Raw genomic sequence first — 16,907 nt, forward strand, 5'->3', positions numbered from 1 at the left:
CACCAGGACAAACTTAAACTCTAGGTATATATTGACTAAAAGAGACTCTGTTGCTAAGTTAATCAGTAGTGACACAGTACCACATGTTCCTTGAAGATAAAAACAAAACAAAACCAACAATGAATGAAAACCCAGCACTGACCATCAGCAGAAATAGGCTTGCCAATGGGATCTGATGGAGAAGGAGCCTCGAGGAGAAGGGTCACTGTGAGGTAGACAAAGCACTGCACTGGAGGCGGGCAAGACCACGGTTCTAACATCCGCTCAGCACCGAGCTGGGCACCTGTGACCGGCTGCTCACCGAGCAGGGCCTGAACTTCCTTTTGTGTTAAACAAAGGGGCAGATGACTCTGAGGTACCTTTTGGTGCTTACATCCTGATACTATGACCCAATAGAACATACAGCATTTTAAATAAACACCTTTCGTAAAAAATAGGTATTACTATTTATTTCTGAACAGCCACTTGTACTTTAGTAGGTACGTCATCTAGAACGTATTTATAATTTTGGGCTGAGCAGTTGCAGAATGAAATACATAGTATAGAGAAGCAACACTATGGTATACTGTCAGATGCCATTAAAATATAAACAGGTTAATCTTGGAAATAAAACAAGAATACTTTTGATAACATGGTTAATACTTTTTGTAACATACTGAATTTTTCTAACGGAGAATTATAAAGTAGTTCTTATATAATGTGGTTAATAAATACTACAGTTTTATTTAAAAAAAAAGCTGAGAAACGATACAACTTACCTTTTTGCCCATGACGACTGCTGAATTTGTCTCCAATCTCTGGACGCCTTGTCTGTCTCAGCAGCATTTTGATCAGAAAAGCATCTTCGGCATTTGAAGATATCATCACTTTTTCAATATACGAGTCTGTTGCCCCTTTGTAGCTAATATTAAGAGAAAGTCACTATAGCAGAGCTTTCAAGCCGCCCTTGGTGAACCTATTCTTCCAGGCATATTTCATGTAATACCTATCACAGAATATTCTGACATTCTCATTTCAGGTTCTGAAAAATGACTCTCCTCTTTCAAGAATAAATTAAAATGTGACAATTTCCCTTGGACAGTCCTAGTTTAAAGTGGTTAAACATTTATTATGAGGCAGGCACAATACAATTTAATCATTACCATACATGGTATTCACATACTGTTATTCCTTTATAGGAAATAAGAACTGAGGAAAACTTAGGAAGGTTAAGAACTTGCCCAGGACACATGACTCATACAAAGCAGACCTGGGATTTAAGCTGAAGCCTGTTACTCAACTCCATATTTTTAAATATTACTTTAATCTACTCAGCTTTTCCATTGGGAACTTTTTCACACACTTCATATCATCTGTCCTTCATTCAACAAACATTATTCAGAGTCTACTTGTGTCAGATCCTTACAGGCTCTGTACATACAGAGATTAAGAAGACATAGTTCCTGCCCCAAAGAAACTCACAACCAATGAAGGAAGAGAGAAAGGGAGATACAAGAAAGTTTTCTGGCATGGCGAGAGGGGTAATGAGAAAGGCCTGAGGAGGTGACAGTCAGTCCTGCCAGTGGTTGGTGGCAGGGAGAGGCAAGCTATCAAGGACTGCTTCCTGGAGGAGGAGACCCTAGAGTGGAGACGTGACCAGAGAGAAGGAAATTCCAGGCAGAGGGAGCAGCATGAGTAAATGCACAGAAGTCACATGGAATGTCCGGAGAATAAGAGACAATTTACTAGAAATACGGGGGCTGGTGTGCCAAAGGGTGAGACTAAAGACATGTGCCAAGAGTCATGGATGGCCGTGTATTTATTATATTATCATTTCGTTCAGCCTTTATCCTGCAGGCGACATTGTCATTAGCAGTTTTACTCAATCTACTCAAGTTTTATTCTATTTACTCAAGAGAGTAGCAGATGAATAATTGAGGATAAAAAATAAATCACTCTAGCAGTAACAGAGCCTGAGACATGTGGGGAGGTGCACGACTGGAGGCAGATGAGCAGGTACCAGGAACGATGAGTCCAGCAGGAGAAGCGGGCCAAACTCAGATAGCCACGCCTGTTACTGGGAAGTGAGAGAACCTCTGAGGAGACAGAACTGACAGCACTGACCGAATTAATGCGAGCAGCAGGTCACGCAAAGGAGTCAGGTGTATGCTGTAGGTGACTGGCTGGATGGCGGCACTACTCACTGAGAAACGGACCCAGAGGAAGCATGTCTGAGGCTGGGGTAGGTGAGGGGAGGATGACGGTTTGGGTCTGGGTTTGGGGACCCCGTTGTCCAAGAGTGGGTATGGAGCTGACATTGGGCAGATGTCTCTCTGGGAGTCACCAGCCAAAGGAGCTAACTTCTAATTTCCTCCATCCCTTCTTTTTAAAAATCTTTCATGTAACAGGACGTACGTGATGGGCACATCTTTGTACTGCGGCTGCTGGGGCACGTTACTTCCTTCCAGGGGAATCTGAGTCACTGTGGGCATGGACTTGTTTACAAGCACTTGCTTGTTTTCTACTTTCTCACCTGAGAGAGAGAGAAGAGCATTAGACAAGTCAGTATCATCCATGTGGAGGGCAAAGGTTATTGGAGAATAAAACCCCATGATTAGACCTGGTGCATGAAGTTCAGACGTGGAGGTAACAAAAAGAGTCCACATGGCTGGAATCAGAGTTCAACAGGGCTTGTGTGAAATTCTGCAAGCCCATCTGAAAATACCACATAGATTAAGATCACAGCACGTATAAAATTAAGACGCTGCTTTAGGGGACCACATGAATGATAGAAAATCCATCCACTTTAAAATATCTCCTAGGGTATCAGAATAGGTTTGGGCCATGTCACAGTGATTTCAGCTAGTAATGAGTCCCCACCAACTTAACTTGGACAATGAGAAAATATAAGCATTTCTTTGATTTTCCTGCTGTCCTCACCTTCGCTTTGCACCTTTTTGCGGTAAGCACAGACACCAGCTACTACACTGCTGTCACTGCACTTGTTTTCCCTGCCATAGCACCTAGGGTGATATGGTTTTATAGGTTGTTATTTTTTTTCTGCCCTGTATACCAAACATTCAGACATACTGCTGAATACTTACCATAATTTAAAAGCATATACATTAAAAAAATGATTTTAAGGCTTTTACCTGGAGAACAAATACCATCTGCATCTAAAATCTCATGTCGCCAGATGGGTTTCCTTGTAGCAGCATCCAGCATGGGCCCCATCACTTTATCAAAAGTCTGATTGGTATATCGTTTCAAGGTGCATTTAGCATTTTTATATACAAGGCAACGCCCAAAACCTAAAATGAAACCAAAGTGGGTTCAGAACCACCAGCAATATGAAACTATGAAGTCACAGATTTGTGTTATTCAACAAGCCACCCCACTCTACCTCCCTTCCCCTCCGAAGTGTCTGTCACTCAGTCGTGTCTAACTCGGTGATTCCATCGACTGTAGCCCACCAGGCTCCTCTGTCCATGGAACTCACCAGGCAAGAATACTAGAGTGGGTTGCCATTCCCTTCTCCAGGGGATCTTCCTGACCCAGGGATCAAACCCAGGTCTCCTGTGTTGCAGGCAGATTCTTTACCGTCTGAGCCACCTGGGAAGCCCACAGAAACACACTCCACGTTTGCTCTACATTTAGATTATGAGAGCAGCCAAGCCAAATAGCAATCTGATGACTTGAAGAACTGGCTCAAGATCTCTACCATATAAGCATATAAACACTGGAATCTCTACAATCATTTTCCAGCACAGAATATACCTTGTCAGGTTGGAGGAAGGTGAGAAAAACCTAAGAATATCACTATGATTCTTTAAGAGTGCAGAGCCATAGCATGTGAAAATTGGAAAGGGTCTTAGAGATCACCTGGCTTAATCCCTCTATCTTACAGGGGCCACGAGTGAGGGGCAGAAAAATTAAGTGGCCAAGGGCACTCAGCAACATGGTGGCTGAGTTGAGACAGAGCAAGTTCACTGATTAGCCCTCATTCTTCTCACATATCATTTTGTTGCAAAACGTTTGCTACTCTTCTCTGGAAAGTTTTCTTTTAGCTGATTTTACCATTTAGAGGAAGTCTCAAACAAGCAAACAAAAACATTAATTTTTCTCCAGAGAAAAGAGAAAATAAAAAGAAGCAATCAAATGATATTAATGGGGGAGACAGTTCACCTTTGCCTTGAAGATTAGAGATTACTTTGATTACATTTTTATATTACATTTATCTAGTGGAGGAGGGAAAAGTGCTGGTATCAATTAACAACTTAAACATTAAGAAAAGTAAGCAAAATGAATAGAAAAAGCCTTTAGATGGAGCAAACTCAACCACTGAAAGCCACAGAAGGATTTGTCAGTTGCTCAAAAGAGCTGCCAGTCCTTCCACACTAAGTAACATTTCCTAAGATGCTATGGCTGAATTTCTTTCTTCTTCCCCTTTTGGCCAAGCTGTTATTTTAAATGGGATTCTCCCTCTGATCTCCCCAGGATATACTGAGCCATGTCAGAGTTCACTTAAATAGGAAAATGTCTCCAGATTAAATGCCAGCTATTACTGAAGAAATAAATGCAAGGCTGTAAAATCCTTTGCTTATGATTCTCCACCCAAAGCAGAACTCTTTCAAGAAATCTAAGAATTTGAGTTCAGGAAATTAATCAGGGAAGAGTGGATTTCTAAATAAAATCTCAGTGCTCTAATGTCATTTTTTAAATAGGAAGGTGACCATAGGATGAAACAACACATTTCTACATCTGGACAGTAGATGAAGACATCTGTGTGTCTCTGATAACAGTCTTCGTTGTTATGGCTCCTGGTAAATTGTGTATGGCCATAATAAACTCGCCTCAGAGAGCAAGCTGCTTTGAAAACCTTACATGATCTTGAAATTTCGTACAATGGCCATTAAGTGCAACATGCTGGAGTGCAGTGTGAATCTGAACTGCATGGAATCAGAAGCGTTTTCTTCTAAGTATAAATGGACATTTTATTTACAGGTGGGAGCTTAAAAGCAAGCAGACAGTAAACTCAGATCATTAAATTGTGTTGCGGAGTTTCTGACAGATATCACAAAGTCTTCAGATTTCCACATAAACGTTACCAGTTAATCAGAAAGGAAAACATCTAGCTTTAAAGCATGGCTGTTGTCATTTGGAGGAAAAAAAGAGGCATAAATTAAGTGCAGCCAACATTAACGCCAAAGACACATGTCTAGGAGTACTATTATGGCTGCCTAGCAACTGCAAAGAGTGAAGGCAGGGCGGGTCTGCCAGGGAGAAAGGAGAGAAATGGATGATGAAGACAGAAGTCACCCCACAGATCAGGTGGTGGCTAACAAGCCCCCAGGTGGGGACGTGCAAAAGTAAGCCATCAAAACACTGGCAAAGAAAAAGGTAAAATGATGAATCAGGGTTTGTGCATGTATACTTTTATCAATTTGCTAACAAAAAGGTATAGCATTATGGAGCTGAGATATACAATAAAAAAAGAAAACAGTCGTTTACACACAACTATTGCCATTGCCCTTTCAACAGGTTTGTAATTAAATATACAACTTGATGTTTTTAAACAAAACAAAACAAAAAAAACGGTATTTCATTTATTGTAATTCCTGCTAGGAAATAATCAAATTCTTACATTTCAATTTTTGTTTTCTGTTGAACTGTCTCAAGTCACCAATAAATTAAATAACAAAGAAAGAAAAAGGTTCCTTAGTAACAATTATTAATACCTCTATATAATATTCATTTAAAAAATGTCAACACCATACATAACCACTTCTTGGTTGTAGATTATAGAAATCAAATCACTTGAAACTGACATTAACATTCTGACGTCAAGTGACTTTCACATTGATCACACTTGTATCTGAATCTGCACAAAGGTACCTTTGGTGCTTGTGCTTTGAAAATTCACTTACCTCTGTCCAAGGAAGCCTTGTTTAAAACAAGAGCATCTTCGATATCATAGCCACTATAACTCATCACGGCAACTGTCGCATTCTGTCCGGCTGGCAGTTTCTCAAATTCTATCAACTCAATAGTCTTTGTTTTAACCATGGGTTTTTGTGGATATGCTAGGAGATACATGAGAGTATCAATTCTATTCCTCTGGTTGTATCCAATGGTACCTTCATTGGTATTGGAGAAAACAAAATGCAACATTCTATTAGATCAAATAATTAAGCAGCAATGAATATAGAGAGAAACATTCACTTTAATAATTAAAATGAAGAAAATCTTCAAATATTTAAAGAGCAATACCTCATAGTGATTAATGACTTTCAAAAACAATTTTTCTTAGTTATGTCAAAAATCCTACAAAGAAGAAAAACCATACTCAAGGTATACTAATCTGAATAATTTCAACTTTTGGATTTATAAAATTGATTCCATTTGGAGAGCTTTTGTCTCTGCTGGTTAATCATACACGTCAGTCAACAATCCTGCATTTGGTTCTACTATGTTCCAGGCCTATTTACAGCTGCAATTAGAAAATACCGCACAGTGCTGACGGCAGAAAGCTTGGACAACAGGACAAATAAGAAACCAGCAATTCCAAATGTTCAACATGAAAAAATAAAAAGGAGGAAAAAATAACTATTCACTTATTAAGCAGTTAATAAACACCTACTTAGGGCCCAGCGCTGGAGATAAAATGGGGAAAGGCAGGGTCCTTTCCCCTAAGGAATCCAGGGCCCTGTCCAGTCAGGGATGGGCTTTTCTCTCCTTAGCAATCAGCCTTTCCACCTGATTGGACCTTGGAAGAGTATCACTGTCAACTGAAAGTGAAGTTAGAATGTGACCTACCCTTCTCCTTTTTCCCCATTGGGTGCATTAAAGTTCAAAGATCGATTCAACAAAAAGGCTTTCGGTCTCCGGGGCTTGTGAACACACAATTGCTCCTACTCAGAGACCTTAAAACTGGGAAATCCACGTTTGCCCTACTGTTGAGCTTGAGTGCAGGTTTCTGGACCTCTTTAACTTTTCCCAAGTATCTCTTCTTTTCCCTGCAGCGGCACGTCTGCAATACCCACACACCTCTAAGCTGCTGACATGTCATTTAATGGAGTTAAGCTTTAATGTGAGCAGATATAACACTCAATTATTTGTTTCCTTTTCCTTTTTCTCTTACTCATCTCATTAAATCAATGGTGATTTCAATTTAGAGATGGAAACAACCTATTCAGGCAGCAAAAATGATATAGTACTCCTTGATGGTTGGGCTTTAATGAAATCCGTAGGACACTAAAGAAACAAGTGCCTAGTACATTGCTAGGCTTATTACCAATGCTCAATAAATGTCAAGTAAATGAAATGGAAGAATTTCAATATACTTTTTATGAAGGTACATATTTGTGCTTAAATCTCTAGAAAATTTATCAAGATTCAGCTGAAAACCAATAGCTAAACTGCATGAACTTTTTCTCAAGTTCACACTAAAAATCCCCAATTACTGTTATTTTAGTGCCAACTAATAGACTGGGCAGGATACCTGATAATAGATCACTTATGGCCTTACAAATAAAATTGCTGCTGCTCAGACTACAGTAAAGTTCATGATAGTAAGTTCATCCTTTTACATGAAATCAATTCAAATTTATGTTGAGATTTCAGCTTCAACTGTATACTTTACCCACCAGAGACAACGGTTCAGGCAAAGTCCCACCAGGCTGCCAAACGTGCCCTCTGAGACCTGAGCCGAGTGTTACCATGCAGCAGAGACGCAGAGCCAGCTGCACTTGTAAACAAGGGTGACAGAGATGGCATCCTGCTATAAACCTGTGCTACTCGGCCCAGAGCGTAACTCTGGGGCATCGCAACCCACTGTGGAACGGAGGAACAGCTAAACGGTTTAGCAAAAGTTTGGGGCTTATGATCTCATCAGAAAATGTTCCTTAAAGACTTTTGAAAGAACTTGTAGGCCGATTCATGTATACACATCTCTAGCAGCACTGGCGATGGGTGCGTAGGTTAAAATATGATTTATAAACTATGACTTCTATGTTCTAAAATTCTCAAATGCCACCACACCCCATAATTTTTATACAAATTATGAATGACTGCCTAGCTATTTTTATCAATAAGTAAGTTTTTTGGAGAAAATGTCATGTAGAAATTATAACATTAACCCAGGGTGAAGCATATGCTCAAACTAGGACAGCTCTATCAGTATTTCCAGCTTCCTTAAGAAGGGCACTGCATGTACATAATAACTAATAGAATATCTATAAGCTGAATTCTCCTTCTACTGGCCCATTTTGCTATAAAAACAGTCTCCAATGAATTTATTTGCTCACTACCCAGGACATAATCTTCTTACAAAGTCTTATTTTCTTGATCAAAACTTTCTTAAGGAGTCACAAATTGGCATAACATGGTATGTATATGTAGGTTAAAAACAGTGAAAACGTTTTTTAAGACAAAAGGAAAAAAAGTAAGGATGAACACAACTTAGAAAAGGTATATTGAGAAAAATAAAGTTGTATATATTTAACTAATTTTTCCATCTTCCTTCACCCAAGCTCTTTTTATTTAATTGTATATATTATGAATTACAATAAATTTCACCCATTTAAAGTGTACAAGGTGATGAGTTCTGACAGATACATGAATCTGTGAAACCACTACCACAATTAAGATCCAGAACATTTCCAATACTTACAGATGATCCTGTCCCTGGCCTCAGGCAACCAAGGATCTGTTTATCAGTACAGTTTCAGTTTGCATTTTCTATAATTTTATATATAAATGGAATCATATAGTAAATGTACTCCTGAGTTGCTTCTTTCATTTAGCATGATTCTGAGATGCATCCACATGTCTGTGTGTAACAGAATTCATTCTTTTTTATTGCTGAGTACTATTCCAATATACATTTTGTCTATCCATTCACCTGCTGATGGACAGTTGAGATGTTTCCAGTTTTGGGCTACTGTGAATAAAGTTGCTATGAACATTGATGCACACATCTTTGTTACTCATTTCTCTTGGATAAATACACAGGACTGGAGTTTCTGTGTTGTTTGCTGAGAGTATGGTTAACTTTATAGAATAATTTTAGCATTTTCCAAAGTGATTTTACTGTTTTACATTTTCACCAGCAGTGTGTGAGCATTTTGGCTGCTTCACAAATGTCAAATCTTTTTCATCTGCTTCGTTCTAATGAGTGTGCAGTCACATCTTACAGAAATTTACATTTACCTGATGACTAATAACGTTGAACATATTTTCATGAGTGTATTGGTTATTCCTGTTACGCTTTGTGAAATGTCTTGAGTTTTCCCCTGGCCCCCATCTTCTGAGTTGTCTTATTACCCAAGAGTTCTTTGTATGTATTCTGGACACAAATCCTCTATCAGATATACTGAAAATACTTCCTTCCATTCTGTGGCTTAATGCTGTCTTTCATATATATATATATATATTTTTTTTTTTTTTTGGTCACATCTAGTAGCATGCATAATCTTCATTCCCAACCAGGGACTGAACCCATGTTCCCTGCAGTGGAAGTGCTAAGTCTTAACCACAGGACCACCAGGGAAGTCCCTGTCTTTCATATTCTTAACAACATCCTTCAAAGAGAAGAAGTATAACTTGAGAAAATCCAACTTACTAAAATTTTCATTTTTTATAGTTTGTCCTTTTTGTGTTCTAAGAACTCTTACATCATTGGAGGTCACAAAGATTTTTGCTTAAGTTTCCTTCTGTAAGTTTTACAGTTTCAGCTCTTACATTTAGGGGTGTGATTCATTTTGTATTAACTTTTTGTATGGTATGAGGTAGGAGCTGACATTCATGTTTTTCTATATAGATACTCAGATATTTTATTTTGTTGAAAAGATTTTCCTTTCCTCTGAATTACCCTGATATAGTCATTGAAAATCAATTGCTCATAAAAGTGTGACTCTGTTTCTGGATTCTGTTCCACTGATCTACATGCCTACCCTTATGCCAACATCATGCTGTCTTCCTTACTATGGCTTTATTGTAAGTCTAAGCACTGGGTTGTAAAGTCCTCCAATGTAGTTCTTCATTTCAAAAACTTTTAAAAATCTGCATCTGATTTCTTAACAATTTTAATGTGCTCAAAGATTCATTCATTGTTGAGACATTTATTAAGTAGCTACTAAGCTGGTACCCGGCTAGGCCCCAGAGATGCAGTGATAAATAGCAGACGTAGTCCCTGTCCTCAAGGGAGTTTATAATTTACAGTCTACCTTCATCATGATCCATGGTGAACCAGAAAAGTGAGGAAAGAAGTTAGTTTCAGCTGAGAAAAATTTTAGTAAGTTTTACAAAGATCACTATATAGAAGACATAAAGTAATCTCTTAAGAGTTACTCAACCAAACTGGAATTCAATTTCCTTGTCAGAAACAAAGAGGTATGTATTATATCTGACAGGACTATTATTATTAATATGTTAAATGAAGAAACGTACATAAATCAGTTGGATATTCAATGAGTGGCAACATTCATTATGACTAATATTAACAATACTAGCAGTAAAAATACATACTCATCATCCTGCAAGACTGCCCACTCTACCTTCAACTCTAACCCTACACACGGAACTGTACCTCATTATAAACATTCTAGTCTCAGAACTGTCACACAAGCTTACACCTACAATAGCTACAATGAGTATGTCTTTTTTAACCAACGGAATTCTAAAAGAGAATTACCATGGATAATTTGGTCAAGACATCTTTTCACTTTGTATCCCCAAATGGATTTAAAAAAATTGTCTTAAAAAAAAATTCAAACAGAAAACGAGAGAAGAAGAGATGTAGAATGAAGCCACATTTTATGAGTTTTTATGTGTACATTATGTGTTCCTAGTATTTTTAAATCCTCCAGCCTATTTCTAGTACATGCCATCCTACTGTAAAGTGGGGGATATAAGAGAAGGAACTACCCTCTTAGGAACAGACTCAGTCAAAAACAAAAACAAAAACAGAAGCTGCATTAACGCCGAACTTTAAAAAAGTCCAAGCAGTTTAGAGCTGAAGGAGGAAGGGGCGGTGAGAAGCAGCGGGGGCTGGAGGAGGGATGTGATGCATATTCATTAATTGAGCTGACAGTGACCAAAAGGTCCTTTTAAATGGGAGAAAGGCTTCTACTAGAGGCGTGCCAACTAATAAAATGGGCAGGATATGAAAGCGTGACTCATGTGAACTTGGCGTCGGGTGCCGGGGGGAGCAGACAACGCGGCCCCCTCAGACAGCCTTCACTTGCAGCACTGGGTGACCTGAAGACCCTGCCACCTCCACACACGCCGACCTGACTTCGCGCTCTGAACCACGTCACAACAGAGCCACAGGCACGGCAGGGAGGCCTCCCAGTAGCTCAGTAACACGCTGTGTGGAGCCCTGAACTTCACGAATAATTTAAAGAGCCTTAGATTTAAGAAACACCCTCTGCTGGTGTTTTAGGCTGCATTCAAGTCAGCCCTGTCTTATATACAAGGTAAGGCTCTCAAGTCTCTGTGGTCTGTGCTGTCTTGGTCTCCTTCTTAGTGACAGAATATGACTTTTATTTTCTCACTGTTGAATGGGAGGGGTTAGTGGTAAATGGCATATAGTCAATTTCCAGGTTGGTTAGAGTATTTAGTGAATTAATTCTGGGATAATGTCTTTCACTTTCCACATGGACTAACAGATGAAGAGCAACTAAAATATTCTGTTATAAAATCCACACAGACACTGGGAGGATATATAAGGAATCACAAAAAGTGACTGTATAATTTTTCATCCGAAAAAAAAAAAGAAAATCCACACAGAATTTCTGAACTGTATACAGTGTTAAGCAGTGGCTGATACCTAAAATGGGATAGTTTTATTTTAGTTACTAGCTGTCAAGACAGCATGGAATTAAAATGACTTGAGAAGTCCAACTCAGAGAGCTGGGTTTGCTTCAGAACTGGGTCTCTGCTCTGGTCTCCCTCTGCTGCCCTCTCTCCTTTTGCCAGTTTTCCTATAGACCTCGCTTAATACTTCTGCAGCTATTTCAGTGCCCACAGAGCAAGGTGGCCTTCTCGTGTGCCAACTTTAAATATTACTTTTATCTCATGGCTTTTCTTTCCAGTCAGGTGTTTTATAATAACAAACAGTAACAAAGGCTTTTTTTTTAAATTATTATTACTTAAGATATTCAGCGGCTTTTGTCTTCCTAGCGTCAGCAGTCACGTCAGAGGATTGTATCCAAGGAGCTAAATGTGCAGGACCCAGGGTCAGAGCAGCTGAATACACCAACCTCAGAAAACACAGACAATGAATTGCAAATGACACTCAAAACAAAACGAAAAAAAAAACCTTCACACAGAAAACTACAAAAGAACTCTACAGACACTGAATTGGCTTTCTGTACACACTGATCCTGCTTAACTGTGTGTGGTAACTGGCCAAACGTTTTAGGTACTCAGGGCTACAAAATAAAGGCTGTTTTTTTTCTTTTTTGGTAGGAAGAGAAGTTACAAAAATAAAAATATTATTTCGTTTGAGTCGCTTATTTACAAAAACAAAAAGATTTGCCAAGTGGTGAGAGATACAGCCCTTTCTGTTTCAATCTTCAAACACACTAAAGAGTGGCATTCGCGATGAAGTGATTAGTCTTCCGTTAATTCTGCTGAAGGTTCCACACAAAAGGTGTATTGTTTCAGCTGGGATTCACATCATGAAACAAAATGGTTTGGTAAACCCAATAGAAGTGATAGCCCTTTCAGGACACACAGGACTCAGTACTGTATATTTCAACTTGTTAGCAAGTCAGAAGCACAAGCGAGAACTCAGCCTACACTGCTGCGGAGGATGAATGGGAAACGCTAAATTGATGAGCCGCTGTTTAGATTTTCCCACTGGGAATTATTCTCAACTGTCCAGGCATTACATCATTCAGGTAAATGGTAGCAGGACAACATGCTTCTTATTTCTTTGTGGCCAACCAAAGGGCAATATAAAAACTCGAAAAGACATGCATACTCTTTATCCATAGCAGAAACAGAATTCCTTAATTGTCAAGCTAATTATCAGTAACTGAGAGGCTAACTACATTCCAGTTGTTACCCAAAGGCAAAGCAAAAACCTTTTACGGTTTCTTTATGAACCTCCTTGTAGCATACTTTAAATCAGAGATGACAAGTCATATTGATGTCATAGACATGGATGAAAAAAAATTTATTAAACTTATTAGGATTTAAATGAGTTTTAAAAAATATTAAAAAAAAAAAAAGGCTTATAAGCAAAACATTTTTTTTTTTTTTTTTTGCCAGTATCCTCTGTATTCTCTTCAAGACAAAAATCCAAACTCCTACACATAGGGCATCTCTCCAGCATGCCTCTCTGCCCATACTATATAGCAAACACGATACAGAACAGCTAAATCAAAGTATGTACCAAGACTTCCCCACGCACTCATACCTGTGAGAAATACTCAAGAGTCCTCAAGACTCAGTTCAGTTCTAGTCTCCAGAAACAATCCACTCTCTAACCTTAGGTGTTCTTTCTGCTCCTACTCCCTTAGATGCTAGCTATCAGTCTACCACAGCGTTTATCAGAATATATCCAATTCCTGGTATATTTATTGTTCTCTCTTACTAGACTGTGAACTCATTGAGGGCAGAACTCTGTCATCTCTGTATTTTCAGGTTCCAGTACTCCTGTCTGGTTTATTGTTGATGTTCAATAAATGTTATGGATGATAAATAATCAATGAATGAATGAAAGGAAAGAAAAGTAAAAAGAAACACAAATTCAGGAAACCATGTGACACATACTGAATGTTTCAGGAGCTACAGGAGCAACTGTGTGGATATAACGGGCTCAGTGACGGTCATCCAGACAATAACTAAGTACATTCTAATCAATACTATAGCTCTTTATCCCTATTGCTTTCCACTCTCCTCTTTCTACCTCGAGTTTTCACTGCTCTTTCCTCCAGCTCTCCTGGTTAATAACTTACATTTATATAGGGCTTTTCTCTTTATATTTACTACCTTGTTATTCTGTGATAGTTATTATGTATCCTTTTGTTTGGCCAAGGGAACAAGTTCAGAGAGGTTTTCTCCATTTTTGTTTAGGCGTTAGACATGACTTGCAAGCGCTGCAGAATTCCACAGCCTCCTGGGTTTGGTAACACTCATGTGTGTCAGCAACATCTGACTCGGCCAAACATGCAATACTAGTGAAACACGAGTAAAGGTATAAGTATTCATCCAAGTATTTAGAACCAAGTTCAAGAAGGAATTCTTACCCATGGCTTGTTTCCCCATGGCACACTGATATGTGTTTCTTGGGGACTGGTTGTGATGAGGGTACGGGATCAGGCCAGCACAGACTCCGAGAAGAGTGAAAGGTTCAATCTCCAGGTGGGTGGTATCTCTATCAAGTTAATTAAGAAGCAGATGTCTCAGGTTCCAAGTACAAAATAATATCTCTTTAAGGGTATAAAAAATATTACTACCCAGGCCCCAGAGGGATCTAGACAATAAAATTTAAGTTTACATAAATATATTTTAAAATCTATATATAAAACATATATAATGAATTTATATAATAATAAAACCTCAATAAAATTTGATGCTAGTAAAGCTGATAGGAAAAAACCCATACATAAATAAAATCTAATAAAGCAAATTATTTTTTTCAGTGAAACTAAAACATGCAACTTTATTATATGAAGCAATACAAGAGAAGGGAGACAATATAGAATGCCTATATAAAAAATAAAACATTATTACATACTAATAATAACTAACACTTTTTAAGAAATGACTATATTAAGCACATAGAAATGCGGTATCAAAAATATCTACATGGCACAACATTGTACATCAACTATACTTCACTTGCAAAAGAAATGGCAACCCATTCTGGAATTCTTGCCTGGAGAATTCCATGGACAGAGGAGCCTGGTGGGCTACAGTCCATAGCGTCACAAAGAGTCGGACACAACTGAGCAACTGACACACATACTTCAATAAGTTTTTTTAAAAATTAAAAAAAAATATATCTACGTGGATGAGTAGCCTGGTTTCTCCCACTTTTCTAACTTATATCAATGAAAAAAGTTGTATTATCATCTTAGAGAGAGGAATATGTCCCCTTTAAGAACAATTACTAAGACGTGAAGTGAAAAGTTAAAGTGTTAGTTACTGAGTAGTCTACGAGTCTTTGCGGCCCCATGGACTGTACCCCCAGCAGGCTCCTCTGACCATGGAATTATCTAGGCAAGAATACTGGAGTGGGCTGCCATGCCCTTCTCCAGGGGATCTTCCTGACTCAGGGATTGAACCTGGGTCTCCTGCACTGCTGGCAGATTCTTCACCATCTGAGCCACCAGGGGATCAATACTGTAACCACTAGCTAAACATGGCTGTTGAGCACTTGAAAGGTTCAAATAGTGTAGCTGAGAAGCTGAATTTTTAATCAGTTATTTTAAATCTTTTAGTTATGCTTGTAATCACTTAAATGTATTAATTTACCTTTTCAATTGTAAATCTTTTGAAATCAGATCAAGTATTTCCAATGAAAATTTAGCCTCCAAATTGTGATATGGATAACTATACACCAGATAAGACTTAGTAGGAAAAAAATGTAAAATATCTCAATATTTTTATAATGATTACATGTTGATATAATCTTTCAGATACACTGGGTTAAATAAAATTATTAAAATTAATTTCATCTGTTTCTGTTTTACTTCTTTAATGCGGCTATGAGAAAACTTAAAAGTTATACGGTGACTTGCATTATATTTTTACTAGACAGCTCAGTTCTAGATACTGGCCACAAAGTAAGACTTTGTCTAGTAAGTGTCAGAATCTTGATTACTTTCATAATATAATTTTACATAAAGCTCAATTTTGGTTAAATGATAAGGCAACTGAGATACTGCAATGGGAAAGGGCAGCTAGACTGTTTTTAGGTCTTGATGAAACATCTCACATCCAGGACCTGTGGTCTCCAATGACCCTCTGTCCTTTCCTTGAGTGTTTCTGAAGCACAACCTTAATTGTAATTTCAATAGTTTACAGTACTTCTGAAGAGAAGTGATTTCCAAGATAACCCAACACATCATGGAGAATTAGTTGCAATGTACATGGCAAGGATCTCCCACTTATCCAGTTATCCATCTATTTATTTTTCAAAAAATGTGTACTGAATTTTGTCCCTCGTTTGGTTAGAGAGCATGCTTTCCATGCAGTCTTTGGTTTTGAAGAATACAGTTCTGACCTCACAACCTCGCAGAACCCCAATCCTCTCAGACACTTTAGGTCTTTGTCAGCAGAAAGGAAAATGGCTCTAGGTTTTGTTTTCTTTCTTTTTGTTTTTTTTTGATAGAAAAACAGCTTATAGAAACATTTTATAACCAAGAATGAAACAGTTTGTTAAAAGGTACTGTTCTGTTTATATTTAATATGATGGCCAATTTGACCAATCCAAAAAACTTTACTTTTTCTGATGGAAAAATTGGGATAAGCTGAAAATGAAGAAGGTAAAGATCTGAGTTTCCTCTTTTTTCATGACAAGAACATATAGAAGATTATATGAAAGTCCAAACATTCAGTCTGGATTTGAATTTTACAAAACAGAAAGGAATTTTATAGGATTGGCCAAAAATTTACTCGGGTTTTTGTGTAACACCTTATCATTCAATATTATTCAAAATTATAACCACTCTAAGCTTCTATCCTAAAGAGGAAACAGGAGATTTACTGTTCACTGTGCATAAGGGCATTAAATTTAGCTCAAATTAAGAATAACTGACCCGTTGCTTGCAATAGTGAAAAAATTAGAAATAGCCTCAGAGATCAGATCAGATCAGTCGCTCAGTCGTGTCCGACTCTTTGCGACCCCATGAATCGCAGCACGCCAGGCCTCCCTGTCCAGAAATAGCCTAAATTGTCATCAATAGTGGAGC

General features: G+C 38.2%; 1 protein-coding gene across 2 annotated transcripts in view; it reads right to left on the bottom strand.

The window, feature by feature from the left end:
- The window catches only part of POLR3B (polymerase (RNA) III (DNA directed) polypeptide B), a 122,880-nt gene that overhangs the window by 40,320 nt on the left and 65,653 nt on the right, over positions 1 to 16,907 (bottom strand). For both annotated transcript variants that reach the window (XM_010853386.1, XM_010853387.1), the window contains exons 19-23: positions 14,238 to 14,365; positions 5,907 to 6,116; positions 3,132 to 3,290; positions 2,395 to 2,512; positions 759 to 901 (exon numbers count right to left, since the gene is read on the bottom strand). In XM_010853386.1, the coding sequence (XP_010851688.1) occupies positions 759 to 901; positions 2,395 to 2,512; positions 3,132 to 3,290; positions 5,907 to 6,116; positions 14,238 to 14,365 (758 nt within the window). The remainder of the gene's footprint in view (positions 1 to 758; positions 902 to 2,394; positions 2,513 to 3,131; positions 3,291 to 5,906; positions 6,117 to 14,237; positions 14,366 to 16,907) is intronic.

The sequence above is a fragment of the Bison bison genome, unplaced genomic scaffold, assembly GCF_000754665.1.
Source record: "Bison bison bison isolate TAMUID 2011002044 unplaced genomic scaffold, Bison_UMD1.0 scf7180017864327, whole genome shotgun sequence".
Classification (NCBI taxonomy): Eukaryota; Metazoa; Chordata; class Mammalia; order Artiodactyla; family Bovidae; genus Bison; species Bison bison.